The 17,814-nt window shown below is 35.9% G+C and overlaps 1 protein-coding gene across 3 annotated transcripts in view; it reads right to left on the bottom strand.

Annotated features, from left to right (window-relative positions):
• The window catches only part of LOC106872608 (kinesin-like protein KIF28), an 85,182-nt gene that overhangs the window by 34,905 nt on the left and 32,463 nt on the right, over positions 1 to 17,814 (bottom strand). For all 3 annotated transcript variants that reach the window (XM_014919646.3, XM_014919644.3, XM_014919647.3), the window contains 4 exons: positions 10,131 to 10,191; positions 7,885 to 8,043; positions 5,053 to 5,183; positions 3,879 to 4,045 (listed from right to left, as the gene is read on the bottom strand). In XM_014919646.3, coding sequence (XP_014775132.1) covers positions 3,879 to 4,045; positions 5,053 to 5,183; positions 7,885 to 8,043; positions 10,131 to 10,191 — 518 coding nt within the window. The remainder of the gene's footprint in view (positions 1 to 3,878; positions 4,046 to 5,052; positions 5,184 to 7,884; positions 8,044 to 10,130; positions 10,192 to 17,814) is intronic.

Below are 17,814 nucleotides of genomic sequence, written 5' to 3'. Positions count from 1 at the left end.
TTTTTAAAATACGTCTTTTAAAAGTTGGTGTCTCCACACACACACAAACATCATGCCTTTGGAACAGCAACAACCACAAAAATGATTTTTTTTTTTTTTTGTTTTGTAATTTTCTGCCATTTTATCTTATTCTATGTTTCTGAAACATTTGTAACTCACATTAAAAGAAAAAAAAATCTTACTCCTTCTTCCCCACTTCTTTATAGTTTTCACAATGAAGGAAAAGACAAACACCTCAAGTGGATGTGTGAAAAACGAAATTTGAATTTTGAAGTGTATCTATAAAGTGACATTTTCAGTCATTTATTTAAACTTACTCTGCTAACTCGTCAAATTCCCTTATGTGAAATAGATGTGGTTTGAGATTCAAATTTTATAATTTTCTAAGATTTTAATTCTTGTGTATAAGGGGCCCACCAAACTTGAAGTGCCCTGGGCCCCCCATGGTTTACATCTGGTCCTGAGGAGAAGGAAAGCAATAGATAGATGTTAGAGAGATGAGTGAGAGGAGATGAGAAGATATGAAATATGGAAGAGATGCAAAAAATGTTGTTGACAAGGACTTATTGGGAAAACTTAATCTAAAAGATCACAAATGGGAGCATTTTGATAGAAGGCTACAAGCAAGTTAGTTAAAAATTAAATCTGATAAAAGAGTAAATAAACATGGATCAGTGTACTATTGATATTTAGTCAAATCTATGTCTAATGAAGGGAAAGCCATGATGCTAACTACAAGAAAGGATACTTCCAAAATTTATAGGCAAAATTTCATACACTTTGGATAATTTTTCATGAAGTTGTTACAAGTTAAATTGACATAGCATTTAATTAACCTGGCATTAAAGGTATTGTAGGCTACTGTGTATGTAAATATATTTGTGTGTATGTATGTGAGAGAAAGAGTGAAAGAGAGAGTGAGTGTGAGAGTGTGAGAGAGAGTGAAAGAGGGAGTGAGTGAGAGAGAAAAAGAGAGAGAGTGTGTGTGTGTGTGTGTGTGGCAGCATATTGTTGAGTAATAAGAATTTGGGACTGATTCACAAACTGGCTTCTTGTTTCACTGACTGGAAATTTTGGCACATCTGCTAACTTCTGTTTTCACATTACTTTTTGTCCACAAACGTTCATTTGTTTGGGCTAAATCTAGCAGTCAAATGTGTCGGCTTGATCCTTCAGTTCATGACTTTTCTCTCTAATGGCTATTATAAAATTAGACAATAACAGTTGGTGTGCAGCATTTGAAACAGAACGTTTTCCTTCTGGCCTTTGCAATGACAGTTAAAAGCAACCATCATTACTATTGTGTCATCACAACAACAACTTGCAACAAATACCAAGAGTTGTTTGTTAAAACAAGCTAAAATATGTGGTAAATCCTCTAACCTTAATCAGAAACTGATTAGGATTAGGCGATTTACACACACACACACACACACACACACACACACACACACATACATAATCATATGCTGTGAACATGTTTACCAAAGGTATTTTAGTTATTCCTCTGACTTAATATTTTTCATAGAACATTCTCTCTGGATAGTTGTGGCTCATTATAATTTGTAGAAATGCTGAAATATATGCTTATATCTCACAGAAGACTCATTAATTATCCCTTTAAAAGTGCCTCCATTTTTCTTCTCTCCTTTCTCTACAAAATACCAACATTAACTTTTACATTGGTACCCTACAAACTATTATATAAATCATACACAAATACTTATAAGAGGAATTCAAGCATTTACACACATACACACACACACACACACACAGACAAATTTATACCAGACAACTGTCTGAGGAATGGCTATGTGAATCGCTGAATAACAGTTGGTGAAATTCATTGAAAAAATATTTACAAACAAAATGAAAACTACCACAGCTGCAAATCTAACACTAAATGGATGTTGATTTTAAAAGAATACTGTTTGTAATTAATAAAAAAAAAAAGAAAACTTTTAAATCATTTAAAATTCAGTTTTTCTCTTACAGATTCTGAATGCCAGAAAATTGAAAACATGAAAAATTGAAAGTTGCTGCATAAAAAAATGCATCTAGAGATGGATTAAAAATTACATATTAGATCAAATAACTGACTTCTTTTTTAGTAAGCTATTTTACTGAAAATATTATTATTACTCTGTGTATGATTTATTGGCTAAACTGGCAATATGACCATCCCCAAATACAACAATAATTATCATTACTGTAATCAATATTCCTTCAGGTTTTTGCTGAAGGTGTGTACAATAATTTGCTTCAAAGCAATTTATTCTTTCTTTGGTGTAGGAGTAGTTGTGTGGTAAGTAGCTTGCTTACCAATCACATGGTTCTGGGTTCAGTCCCACTGCGTGGCACCTTGGGCAAGTGTCTTGTGAGTGGATTTGGTAGACAGAAACTGAAAGAAGCCCGTCGTATATATGTATATGTGTGTGTGTGTGTGTGTGTGTGTGTGTGTGTGTGTGTCCTCAACATCGCTTGACAACCGATGCTGGAGTGTTTACGTTCCCGTAACTTAGCGGCTGGGCAAAAGAGACCGATAGAATAAGTACTAGGCTTACAAAGAATAAGTCCTGGGGTCGATTTGCTCGACTAAAGGTGGTGCTCCAGCATGGCCGCAGTCAAATGACTGAAACAAGTAAAAGAGTAAAAAGTAAGTGTGCATGCATGCAAATAACCAATGCTCAAGTTTCCTCTTGAAAATTTCCAGATACTGCTCATATTTGCCTGTTGAGCGGACCTGAGAAATGTGAAATAACTTTCTCTCACTCTTTCTTCCTATTTCTGTTGTGCCTGTAATTCAAAGGGTCAGCCTTGTCACTCTGTGTCACACTGAATATCCCCGAGAACTACGTAAAGGGTACACGTGTCTGTGGAGTGCTCAGCCACTTGTGCAGGCTGTTCCGTTGATCGGATCAACTGGAACCCTCGACGTCGTAAGTGACGGAGTGCCAACATATATACATGACAAAAACAATGAACATGCTCTTGATTGGGCTGTGACTGTTGTGTGCCCATACCACTTGAAACATTGCATGCAACCCATTACCTTGTCACCATAAACTTGACGAAACATGTTCAATGTCTCTGTAGCAGACTTCCCAAGTTTAACGCAAGATTTGACATTGGCTCTTTGTTCCAACTTCCTGTTCATGACAAAAGTCACAGACTACAGCATACATGTAATCACAAAGACACAAATTTCATAAATTTTGAAGTAAACACAGTGATATCATTCAGCTCATTGCCACATGAAGGTCACTGCTAGCTCTCCCTGCGCACACAACCATGTGCCGAGAACATTTTGATATCACCTCATACATTAAATGCAAAACCCTCACAATAACACACACTCACACACACATACACACATTTTTTTTGTGTTGTCCTGTACTGTCCATAATGTTTTCCTTAATGTAAACTCTTTGTAGTCAATAAAGAAATCATAATTATTATTATTATTATTATTATTATTAGTGAAGGTGGTGAGCTGGCTGAATCGTTGGCACAATGGGCAAAATACTTAGCACACCAAGCAAAATGCTTATGTTCTGAGTTCAAATTCCGCCAAGGTCAACTTTGCCTTTCATCCTTTCAGGGTCAATAAATTAGGTACCAGTAAAACACTGGGGTCAATGTAATTGACTAGTCCCCTCCTACAAAATTTCTTTTGTAGAAAGGATTATTATTATTATTATTATTATTATTATTATACAGTCAAGACCAAAATAGCTTAATCAGCAATAAGAAGAATCTACACTAGGACAGTACAAAGTCAAGGGTAACATTTTGCATTTCAGTTACTATTCTACCTGAGAAACAGAAATATATTTCTTGATCTCTTCTCCCAAGTTTAAAATTTGTAATTAACTCACCTTGGGCCTTTTAAGCATATTGCATTTTCTACATCTTTACCAACAGAAATAGGAGAATTCTCAAAAAAATAAAAGACATGTCCAGTCAACTGTGGATCCATATTTAAATTATAAATATAAGGAATTGTTTTTTTCTTCTGTTCAATGGCCTTTCTCTTTTCAGCTGGCTAATAAAAAGAATTGTTTATATTTACTGCACAATTTTACTTTATTTTTACAATGTAATTATTTATCATTGCATCACACATACATACACACAAACATCATCATCATCATCATCATCATCGTCATCATTGTTTAATGTCCACCTTCCATGCTGGCATGGGTTGGATCAAACACCAAACTCCAATATATATAATTAGAAGAGAAATGATTACAGTCATAAATTAATCTAACACATACATTTAAATATGCTTTAAAACAATTACTCTTTATAATAGGTAATATTATTAGGTTTATTCCATTGTAAGCATTAGAGAGATTTACAGTAAATTTTCAAGAAACATTGATCCTATAATCAAAATCCATTAAATTATTTGTAAAAAAAAAAGTGAACAATCTATAAAGTATTAACTACATAACTATAAAGTTAATTCAGTGGAAGAGTGAAGGCTAACATTCTTAACATAGTAATCCCAAACAATATTTTAATCAACAAAAATGACATCTGTCAAAATCATTAGCATTAATGACAATTTCTGTTAATAAAAGCTCAGGAGGCAAGACTTAAATCCAATGTGATTAGGAATTGAATGGGTTCATACAGCAAAAAGTGATTCTAATCTGTATTAAGTCCTATGACAACTCTCAAAATGTTTTGACCTAATTAGACCTTCCTCAGTGAGACAGCCTTATCAACACAATATTTATTAGCTTAGAATGAAAGAGAATACAAAAGTTAGCATTCACTAATTAGGCAATTTAAAATAAGAGCAAGGGAAAAAAAACACTAGTCTGCTGCTTAAAATCTTTCTACAATAATTTTATTCACTCTCAGGATGTACTATAAGAATACAAACCAACATTAGTACTTGACTGGTACTTTTATCGACTTTGGAAACAACGACAGACAAAGCTAATCTCAGCAATATTTGAACTCAAAACCTACAGAGTCATATGCTACAAGTATTTTGTCTGCCACTCTGATGGTTTTATCAATCCAGAATATACTTACTTGATGTGCTAGTTCTTCTGCCTCCTTTAAACGTTCAGCATAGGTTTTTCTGATGTCGTCAATTCTTCGATTGTTTTCATCAAGAATGTTGCTATATTCATCTTCAATTTCTCTCCTTAGATCCTTTCTTTCTGTTTAAAATGAATTGAAATATTAGCAAAAGTTAAATCTGAATAAAAACAATAAATAAGATTAAATTGCTAAGAAATAATTTTATATGAATTAATTGCTAAGATTTTCAATGAAAATGATGGACAATATAAGCACCAAATTAAAGCAGAAAAGAGCAGGCTGATTTTTCTGAAAGTACTTAGACAATTATTTTGTGATATCAAAACAGAACAGCTGGAATAAAAACAAAGAAATTTATTCGTAGAATTTAATTTGAGAAGAGAGAACAGTAAGGTAATTTTTTACTTTACAACAATTGTTCATTTATTTCTTTAAGATCTGTTTTTCAAATAAGGCATTTTTGATTCTAGTGGAATTCAAAAGTGTAGATGATTTTCTCTCTGTAAAGGTCAACTATCATCACTGGCCACAACCCAGCCACAAATTATGGTCACAAGCTATGATGTCACAACCTGTACCTGTAGTCCAAATAAACCTTTTTTAAACATTCACACACACACATATACACACTGAAAGGTAGTGTCGAACATGACAGAATTTGAACTCAAGGTCTTTGAGAGGCAGAACAAGTAGCATGGAGTACTCCATCCAATGTATTCTATTCAAAGTTCTAGTGACTTTAGCAATTCACTGCCTTCAAGAATCATAGCATAACTGATTAGGTTATCATAGATGAAATACAGTTCATGCAAATTCTAGGAGGAGGTGATGTTAATTACTTCCTAGCCTAATGAGAGAATTATAGAAGTACTCCGCATGCAATAAAACACTTTACCATGTGTTTTATGACCTGGAGAAAGCCTTTGATAGGTTTCCACACTCTATAGTCTAGTGATTGTGAAGAAACTTAGGATTAGACTTGTGAAAGTCTTGAAAGCCATGCTCAGAGGTAACATCAGCCAGGTGAGAGTTACCAATGAGTTCAGTGAGAGATTTAATATGTTTGGTGATGCACATCAGGACTTATTTCTCAGCCTCTTTTTATTTATTATAGTCTTTCAAACCATAACAGAGAAGTTAAACATCAGCAACTTGTGGTAATGCCTGTATGCCAATGACCAGTTCTCATAGCTGCCCATGCTATTTCTAACAAATTCCCTTACCAAGAACCATCACATTCAGTACATTCAGTAAACTGGTTGGCATATGAACATTAGGCACATGGCAACCTCTCTAGTGATAATGCCATCGTAAATTACACCCAGTACACCCTTTAAAGTGACTGGAAATAGAAACTATGCTAACAACAGATTAATATATGAACAAGAGAGAGTGGGTATATGTAAGAGGATAGTTGTTCCAAATAAGAACCTAATTTGGACTGTGATAATCCATCTATGCCATGCCAGTAAAGAAAAGGGAATGTTTAATGGGGATAATGAGGCTACTGTCATATGGATTACTCTGGGAATAGGACAGAATATGGAATATTATTAAAAGACAGCAATTAAAGATGAAATGTAACTCTTCAGTAAAGCACAAGGCACTTAAGATAGTTAAAAAATTGGAATAGATACTCAATAAAAGCTTTGTTGGAGATTATGCCTACTCTCTGTCATTTGGAATGATTTAACAAATGTTTGTGCAGAAAATATTCTTTTCTACTCTAGGCACAAAGCCTGGAATGGGGGGGGGGTCGATTAGATCAACCTCAGTATGCAACTGGTACTTAATTTATCAATCTCAAAAGGATGAAAGGTAAAGTCAACCTCGGCAGAATTTGAACTCAGAACGTAAAAACAGACGAAATACCACTAAGCATTTGGCCCGGCATGCTGATGTTTCTGCCAGCTCACCACCTTGTTTGTGCAGAGAATATTGAAACAGTAATATTCTAAATTAGTAATGGCAAAATACAGGACAATAACAATTAATACTTGCTGTCATGTTGAAAAAAGATCTAATCTCTATGGAATCTATGCCAAAAAATTTAAGAAGTTCAAAAAAATTGAATGACCATAAATATTTCAAAGGTTCAGGTTATTAACAAACCAGAACTGACACTGCAAAACTGGTGAATGTGTAAGAACAGTTTTTGCTATACCTACAAACGACTATGTTGGACAGTGAAAATTCCTGAAAATTGATAGAAATTGCTTGAAAAAATTCTTAATTGAAATGAATTTGTTAACAACAATGAAATCTTTCTATCAATTTTGATAAATATTTGCTTCACTTCCAAGCAAAAGTTCTGAAAATAGATTAATGAATTAAATATACTAAAAATGAAAAGTAAGACAATAATCTGTCAAATACACTGAATATTATTCTCTAAACTACATACAAATAATGTCATATCCAGTACCAATGAAATTATGGCAGTTACTCCAACTCTTATTTTCTCCATTTTCTCATGGTTTATCATCTCATATAAATTCCAAGAAGTTCATCAGTGATGGCCTTAAAAAGAGACACTTTTGGCATGATTAAGCAGAGTGAATTGGGAACTCAAAGATGGATGAAGAGATCAATGCAGCCACATGTTTTTGCAGCAATATGTAAGATCATCTTAATCATTAATTATTTGTGAAAGCTTCAGCATCTGTAAAACCTGACATTTGTATAAGATTGATGCTGTCTGTATTTTCATGAAGCCTTGTGAAAAATGTAGCAATAACTGTTGTATGTAAACTAACAACACCAGAAATTTGTCACTCCATCTCCATACAACAGCTACAAAATTATCCAAAAACTTCTTACCCTCTTCAGTGAGATCAGCAGTATCTGACATCATTGGAATATTTCCAGATTTCATCATTGACTTATATTGTTCAATTTCCTCAGTTAGTTTGCGTATCAAGACATCTGTCTCACTTTCATTTATTTTAGCCATTGTTTTAATTTCTTTGGCTCGGTTAACTTTCAAAAGCAGAAAAACAATAATATTAGAATAGTCGGATGAATATCTGAAAACACATTTCTAAATTATAACATCTTAGTTTCAACAAAATGTTAAACACAATAATTTACACAGCTATCTTTGAAATATGATTAATTCATAAACAGTCCAATTGCAAATTTCATTCATGATATTATCTCTTAAATCACATTATAAAGCATGCTAATGTATGTCAATTACAATAAAAATAACAAGGATTTCTAACAACCTCGGTACCTAAATAGTTTACCAAACCCAGAAAGATGAAAAACAAAGTAACCATAACAGGATTTAAACTGGGAATAAAGAGACATAACCAAAGTAATAAAGTTCACTTTCTTTATAACTATAATGATGATAATTATCATCAGTCATTATTTAATGGCTACTTTTCCAATTTGAATGGGTCAGATGGAATTTGTTGAAGCAGTTATATATATATATATATGTATACATATGATAGGCTTCTTTCAGCTTCCTTCTACCAAATCCACTCACAAGGCTTTGGTTGGCCTACGGTATAGTACAAAACTCTTGCCCAAGTTATACACAGTAGGACAAAAGACCACATGGTTGGAAAGCAAACTTCTTAACCCCACCTATGTGTGGCCGTGTGCCTTGTAATAATTTTACATGTTATTTACTTTATTAACATAAGAATGAATGCAATGAGAATCTCCAAGAGTTACTAAAATATTCTTTCATCTCCTTACAGAAGGTTCTGTGCTGTCTCATTTAGAGTACCATTCTACATAACAATAACTGTATTTAGGTAAATCATTCCAACCCATTTACCACTCATCATCATTCACTTTACATCTTCATTAATTGACACTGACCAATTGCTTCAAAACCTAATGTATTTCTTAATTCAATGCAGTCTGCCTTTGAAGAGAATATTACATATCCTAATGGTACATAATAAGCTCTAACAATAATTATGCCCCAGCATCCTCTGTTAGTTTTTCACTGCTGTACAGTATCATATTTATTATATGTTCTTCAATTAACCATATTTACATACACAAGAATCTCTTTTGCTGAAGTAACTGTTCTCTAACACCTCAGACCCTAGCCATCATTTAATCACTAGCTCTACTTCCAAAATTAAGTAAGTTCCCTAACAAAAACATTCCACTTCTTTCAGCAAGCCAGTTGAGAAGTCAATATTCATTACTGTTATTCTTAATGCAGTGGATCAGATGCACTTAGACAGGTTTTCCTGTCAATCAGTCACAAAGTTCATTGCTTTTTTTTCATAATTCACTGATTATATTGACAATATAATACTAGATGTCTATTTATACTTTTTCTGTACACTAAGATGGAGTACTTCTCTGGAGGTATTTTATCATATTCTTTGCTATGTTAATTGTTTTTAATAGTTCATCCATCATTATCAACAATGACCAAGGACATCATATAGAAGAAGATGAGAAATAGTGCTTCGCTGTGACCAATCAGTCCAATGTGTTCTTGGAAGGCTCTACTGCATATCAGGCACAGATGGTCTGCTGGAACTGAAGACAAGAAGTTAGCTCCAGACTTATGTAGTTCATGTTTTCTTCATGCCTCTGCAATCCTGTTCTGTTCATAAGAAACAACACCTCTATTAGTGCAGCTTTGCCAGGCAAGGCAGTCTTGTGCTTGCATTTCCCAGGTGCTAGGGTTGATCTCAAGGCTCTTCAGCAAGTCTATACTTAACATACAGTTACTTGACTAAAACTACCACCTTCAAATATGTTTGCTCTTCTTACTGAAAATTACAATACTAATTTACAAAAGCACCAAGCAGAACCAAGTTTTTTAGTGATATCTTATAGGTTTAGAAAACTGGAGACAAAAACCTTATTACCTATACATTGATAATTAAACTTCTCTTTACTAATCCTCGATATATATTTAGCTTTGTTATACTTGATCTGAATAATGAATGTGAAATTCACAAATGAAAAATTAGTGTTTAAATAAACTAAGAATTGCAAGCAATTAAAATGTGTAGTGTCACCTTTCAAATTTCAATATGTGACTTTTAACAAATGTACCATTCAAACATCCGACAACTTACCATATCTCAGAGTTGACAAGGATTCCTGATAGTTGATATCAGCTGGACTCACAGCAGCAACCTAAACAAAGAATGTAGAAATGTGGAAAAGTTTTAAACAATTGCATATCCTTGGTTTTATTGATTCACATTCTGGAAACGAAAAAAATTTCCAATTTTATGCAATGAAATTTATCTCTTTAAATAATCAAATGTAGCTTTGAGATGAAAAAAGGCTGTCATACAAGCTTGAAATTCCTATATTTTTTTGGAAACACTGTATTTAAAGGCTTTCATCTTTAATGAATTCAAAATATTAAATGATTTATTTCGATATCTAAAATCAAATAAATCTTGTCTTGGAAAATTTGATAAATCTTGAATTTATTTCAGACCTCATGTAAAAATAAAGTAAAAAATGATTAACCATTTAGAAGTTAGATAAATATACTCGTCTTTTTCTGTATCACCACTGCTAAAAATAATCAGGTATGCCATAAATTCACAGTATAAACAGTACATCTCTTGAATAACTAACACTGGTTGAGTTGAACTTTCCGTATTAGGTAAACAGACCAGTACATTTTGCAAATGCCAGCTACATGACTGAAAGGCATGTAGCTATGAGTTGAATGTAAGTGCTTGTGTGTGTGTATGCATATACCCAGTCACATGGCTTCATTTTATTTATTCTTTTATTCTTTTACTTGTTTCAGTCATTTGAACATCACCTTGAAAGGGTTTAGTTGAACAAATTGACTCCAGAACTTTTTTTAAGCCTGGTACTTATTCTATCAGCCTCTCTTTGCCGAACCATTAAGCTATGGGGATGTAAACACATCAACACTGGTTGTCAAGTGGTGGTGGGGAACAAACACATACATAAACACACACACACACACACACACACACACACACATATATATAAAGAGAATGAATGGGAGAAAAAGAGCCTGCCTTATGTCGACCCAATAGAGGGACCAGCTATCCGAGTTGATAGTACCAGGGTAGATAAAGCAATTAAGAGTATGAAGACCGGGAAAGCCCCCGGCCCATCAGGAATCACTGCAGAGATGCTCAAAATATCTGGCAGTGTTGGCTATAGCCTAGTCACCAGTATTACGAACCAGGTGATACACGAAGGAGTCATACCCTATGACTGGTGTAGCAGCATCATAGTCAACTGCTACAAAGGTAAAGGGGACGCTTTAGATACAAATAATTACAGAGGCATCAAGCTGTTAGATCAGGTTATGAAAGTTACAGAGAGGGTCATAGCCCAACTAATTAGGGAGCGAATCAATTTAGATGAGATGCAGTTTGGGTTCGTGCCAGGTAAAAGCACTACTGATGCCTTATTTCTAGTGAGACAGTTGCAGGAGAAATACCTAGCTAAGGATAAACCTCTGTACCTGGCTTTCGTTGACATGGAGAAAGCCTTTGACAGGGTCCCCCGATCCCTTATCTGGTGGTCAATGAGGAAACTTGGGATAGAAGAATGGTTAGTGAGAGCTGTGCGAGCCATGTACAGAGATGCTGCCAGTAAGGTGAGGGTTGGAAATGAGTACAGCAATGAATTCCGGGTAGAGGTAGGGGTCCACCAAGGTTCCGTCCTCAGCCCCCTATTATTTACCATAGTCCTCCAGGCAATCACAGAGGAGTTCAAGACAGGTTGCCCCTGGGAGCTCCTCTATGCTGATGACCTTGCCCTAATTGCGGAGTCACTATCAGAACTAGAGGAGAAGTTTCAGGTGTGGAAGCAAGGTCTAGAATTGAAGGGCCTTAGAGTCAACCTAGCTAAAACCAAAATCCTAATAAGTAGGAAGGTAGATAAAACACAAACCCCTTCAGGTAGATGGCCCTGCTCAGTATGTAGAAAAGGAGTAGGTAGTAACTCTATAAGATGTACCCGGTGCAAGCTATGGACACATAAGAGGTGCAGCAACATCAAAGGCAGGTTAACTAGCAAGTTAGTTTTTGTTTGTGGCAGATGCTCAGGTGCAATAAAGACTGCAAACAAACAGGAAACAACTTCTATCTCATTCCAGGGTGAAAAACTAGAGGTAGTCGATAGCTTCCGCTATCTGGGCAACCAAGTTAGTAGTGGGGGTGGGTGCGCTGAAAGTGTAGCTGCTAGAATAAGAATAGCCTGGGCAAAGTTTAGAGAGCTCTTACCCCTGCTGGCGACAAAGGGACTCTCACTCAGAGTAAAAGGCAGACTGTATGACGCATGCGTACGAACAACCATGCTACATGGCAGTGAAACATGGGCTGTAACTGCTGAGGACATACGTAAGCTCGCAAGGAATGAAGCCAGTATGCTCCGTTGGATGTGTAATGTCAATGTGAATACCCGTCAGAGTGTAAGTATCTTGAGAGAAAAGCTGAACATTAGAAGCATCAGTTGTGGCGTGCAAGAGAGACGATTGCGCTGGTATGGACATGTGGTGAGAATGGAGGAGGATAGCTGCGTGAAAAAGTGCCACACCCTAACAGTTGAGGGAACCCGTGGAAGAGGTAGGCCCAGGAAGACCTGGGCTGAGGTGGTGAGGCAAGACCTTCGTACATTGGGCCTCACCGAGGCGATGACTACGGACCGAGACCTTTGGAAATGGGCTGTGCGTGAGAAGACCCGGCAAGCCAAGTAAGATCGTTGCCAGTGCCCCTGGACTGGTTCTTGTGCGGGTGGCACATGAGATGCACCATTTTGAGCGTGGCCGTTGCCAGTACCGCCTGACTGGCTCCTGTAGGATTTTCGAGCGAGATCGTTGCCAGTGCCCCTGGACTGGCTTGTGCGGGTGGCACATAAAAGACACCATTTCGAGCGTGGCCGTTTTCGTGCGGGTGACACGTAAAAGCACCCACTACACTCTCTGAGTGGTTGGCGTTAGGAAGGGCATCCAGCTGTAGAAACTCTGCCAAATCAGACTGGAGCCTGGTGTTGCCATCCGGTTTCACCAGTCCTCAGTCAAATCGTCCAACCCATGCTAGCATGGAAAGCGGACGTTAAACGATGATGATGATGATGATGATATATATATATATAGATGACAGGCTTCTTTCAGTTTTCTTCTACCAAATCCACTCACAAGGCTTTAGTTAGCTCGAGGCTACAGTAGAAGACACTTGCCCAAAGTGCCACATCGTAGGACTGAACCCAAAACCATGTGTTTGGGAAGCAAGCTCCTAACCACACAGTCACATATTTATTTATTTATTGGAAATGGTTTAATTATAAAGGTTAAACTGTGATGATGGTTTTTGCAGGCCATCTGGGACTGAGAAATTTGAGATTCAGTTTAAATATCAGTAAAGACTGCAGGAAAAATATCAGCAAGAAAGGAATTTCAATGGGTTGATTATTCCAAGGAAGACATATTGAATGGGTGATTTACTTTGGGGAGCTCAGAGAGAGGAACACAGTGTATATCATGTAGGGTTTGATGAGAAGGGTATACAGCTAGCGAGATCAGAGAAGTAGAAGCTGTAGTTGTAACGTCTACAAGTCCAAGGTTGTACTGTATTGACAAATGTGTATTTCTCAGTCAGTCAGAAAGCATTCCTTTGGACGTAGCATAGGATGTTCATATGTGTAACAATAAAATCATCCCAAATGTAGAAGCTATATTCTATTGAGGGCTTCACCTGAGTTTTATAGGGAGTCAACAACCCTTTGGAACAAAAGTATTTTTTGGCCCTGAAGAAGAAGATTTATCAACTGGACACAATCGTTACTGATTTGAATGTCTGCTCACCGGGAGAAGTTGTAAATGATTGTGTGGCCTAGCATATACAGTGACTCAGGGGTTTAACTGCATTTTACCCAAAAAGGTGAGAGAGAGGATCATTTCTTTGCATAACTATTCAGATGAAGGAGTCAAGATTGCTTCAAACCATGTTCATTGTGACAGAGTAAATTTGATGTGAAGTGTTTAGATTGCAAGTAGATAATGGCTGTGTGCATATACATGTGTCAACGTGTATATGCAATAATTGCCTGATTATATAATTTTGTAGTTAAACTGAATGTGTAGATTGACAAATGTGGATTAATGTTTTATCTTATAATTATAGAGAAAAATATTTGCCGAGGAAATAAAATTAAACTGGTTTTTATTTATTTATTTATTGTCATGCCAATCAGAAAGATTAAAATAAACAAAAACAGCAAAGCAAATACAAGATAGCTAAAGTCATCAAAGTAATTTAGTAAAAACAGCACAAATCATTGTAATTTTAATAAATCACTGTCATAAAAAAGTAATTTGACTGGGTATCAAAATAAATTATAATAAACTACATAACTATAGGCACAGGAGTGGCTGTGTGGTAAGTAGCTTGCTTACCAACCACATAGTTCCGGGTTCAGTCCCACTGCGTGGCATCTTGGGCAAGTGTCTTCTACTATAGCCTCGGGCCGACCAAAGCCTTGTGAGTGGATTTGGTAGACGGAAACTGAAAAAAGCCTGTCGTATATATGTATATATATATATATATATATGTGTGTGTATATGTGTGTTTGTGTGTCTGTGTTTGTCCCCCTAGCATTGCTTAACAACCGATGCTGGTGTGTTTATGTCCCTGTAACTTAGCGGTTTGGTGAAAGAGACCGATAAAATAAGTACTAGGCTTACAAAGAATAAGTCCCGGGGTCGATTTGCTCGACTAAAGGCGGTGCTCCAGCATGGCCGCAGTTAAATGACTGAAACAAGTAAAAGAATAAAAGAAAAAAGGAATAACTATTTCAATAATTCACATTTGTTGAAAACTAAAATAAAATCTACCCAGAAATATGCAAGAAAAATTACATGCCATAAAAATGTCAAGTGTATTTTAAAAATATACTGGAGGTGTCATAAAAAAAATCTATAAGTTTATTTGTGAAAAAAAACAAAACATTGCAACCAACAAATCCAACGATGATATTTCCACTGCTTTTCAAAAGTGGAATTGTCCTAAGTCAAATGACTCTAATACATGAATATTCTAAACAAACATATGTGAGTTTTTAAATAAAACCAGAAACCATTTGGGTGATGTTAAAAATTCCAACTGGCTCAAATATTTTTTATTTAATCAGGATAGGCAAAGCATCTGACAGATTTTTCATTTTAAATTTCATTTTGGGTTTTACATATTTTTAACAAATTTTCTCTTTCCAGTTTTGAATGATTATTATTGAAGTAAAGTTAGATTTATTGATTTATAGTGTCAAATCTAACATAAACAAATTCAGCAGTCTATATCATCATCATTGCCATCAGCATCGTCATTTTACATTCCTGTTTTATACTGGATTGGGTTGACTGGGTCAACACAGACTGCATTTTTTATTTTTTTATTTGAACTTCCTGTTCTCCTTGCCAGATTAGGAGGCATGTCTTGCTTGCACATTCCACACATACACAGACATATATACACACATAAATGTGTACGTCCATGTGTGTGTGTGTGTGTGTGTGTGTGTATATATGCAGTTAGTCGAAAGCTTCCCAATGGGACAGCATGTAGCATAAATTGATTATCACTGTTTTCTCACTTTTTTCTTTTTCTTTTTACTTTTATTTTGCTTTACTTTTTTGCTCTGATGAAATTCCACAATTCAAATTGGTATAATTAATTACTTACAATGATAACTATTATTATTATTATTGTGGTGGTTAGGCCTGGGAATCATGCTAACAGAAACAGCTGTAAGTTGAGATTCTGTCTCTTTGTAATTAATCAATAAATGATAATTGGTGTAAATTAATTGTTATTCATCAATATTATCTCCATTTTCTGTTTTCCTTAAATATTGATAAACTTCCATTTATTCTTGCCATTACCTTTTATTTCTGAGCATTAATACCAATGCTTATGATCAAATATAGGTAATACACCAGTTGATTCATAAGATACAAGTATCCCTTAAATGGTTGTTATAACCTCTAACTTAACTCACCTATATATATATATATATATATATATATATATATATATATTCGTCCTATGTTTTGGACTGCCATGTTGACTTGGCGATAGCTATTAATATCCAGTACTGCTGCCATAGTCTCCTTTAGAGAGACTTAGAAATATCAATATCTCTATTCCTGAAAACCAGTGGATGTATTCCACTGAAATTAGATAAATAACCTTCGTACAGATGGTCAGTAGCGACGCCTGCTGGGTTTGGCTGCTCTGCATTGACAAGGGGCAATACCCCGAAACTAGTCTGCAGATGCCAAACCAGCAAGGGGAAGCTGCTGACCTCCCCTGTTTGAAGTTTATAAAGAACACAGGTTCATGTGTCGCATAGCTAGCTAGAGGCGATGGCTTCTTGGAGCTAATCAATGGCAGCATTCGTCCTATGTTTTGGACTGCCATGTTGACTTGGCGATAACTATTAATATCCAGTACCGCCGCCGTAGTCTCCTTTAGAGAGACTTAGAAATATTAATATCTATATATATATATATCTACATACATAAATGGAGTTAAACGCAGGTGTTTGGCACTGACATTGGCCACGAATATGATTTCACTCAGTTCAACAGGATTTCACAAGCAAGGCATATTGCCCAACCACTGAAGGCTGCTTTTAATGGAACAGTTACACAACACTGGCATTGGCCATGACTATGATCTCACTTGGCTTGACGGGTCTTTTCAAGTACACCATATCTCCAAAGGTCTCAGTTGCTTGTCATTGTCTCTGTGAGGCCCAACATTCAAAGATCACGCTTCACCACCTCGTCCCATGCCTTCCTGAGTCTACCTCTTCCACAGGTTCCCTCCACCACTAGAGTCTTCATCCATATGCATCACATGACCATACCAGTGCAGTTGTCTCTCTTGCATACCACATCTGATGCTTCCTATGTCCAACTTTTCTCTCAGGATGCTTACATTCTGTTGTGCATGCACACTGACATTACACATCCAGCAGAGCATACTAGCTTCATTTCTTACAAGCCTACACATATCCTCAGCAGTCACAGCCCATGCAAGGAGTATACCTACTGTTCCCTACCCAGAAAATCATATGCCTATGTTCTTTGCTGTGAGGGACATGAAATACAAAATCTGTATATATGTATACATGCAAAACAAGAGAAAGCAGAAGGTGGAGACTTTCAGATGATGAATTTTTAAGTATAAATATATAGATATTTATATTAATAGGTCCAACATACACAGAGAAAATTAACGGGGTGAAAGAAAGGTATTATAAGCCCAACAGCTGTTTCTGGGGGCTCAGAGATCCATAATAATGTTGGTAGATGTAGTTCATCACAACATGCAGCCATATGGATGCAATTAACATCAGATAAGATGAGCCTCTATCATCAGGATAGAGATCTTACAATTCAGATCTTAATGCATTATTAAGATACAATATTATATTCTCCTATTAGCCAATTTTCCAATCAGTTTTATATCAAGAGTTCAAGAGTTAGATAGTCCTGGCAATCATCAATCACAAAAGGCTGAAAGGAAAGGTATGGCATGACTCTTTCCACAGCTGTTGTAAAAAATTGTGAATGAAATCACTCAGGTCAAATCCCCTGGAAGAAAAAACTATTTTAATTCATTGAAATTATACCCCTTGTTTTGGGAGCAAAAAGAGTTACTACTGTATGGAATATATTTACTTGTAGGGTGGATTTAGGGCTGGAGTGAGGGCAGGGTGTGTTTGAGATGTGGAAGAGTGAGAATAGGGGTT

This window comes from Octopus bimaculoides, chromosome 9 (assembly GCF_046866305.1).
Source record: "Octopus bimaculoides isolate indiv1 chromosome 9, ASM4686630v1, whole genome shotgun sequence".
In the NCBI taxonomy this organism is placed as follows: domain Eukaryota; kingdom Metazoa; phylum Mollusca; class Cephalopoda; order Octopoda; family Octopodidae; genus Octopus; species Octopus bimaculoides.
The sequence above is the reverse complement of the archived record's forward strand: the minus strand, read 5'-3'. Positions and strand labels throughout refer to the sequence as shown.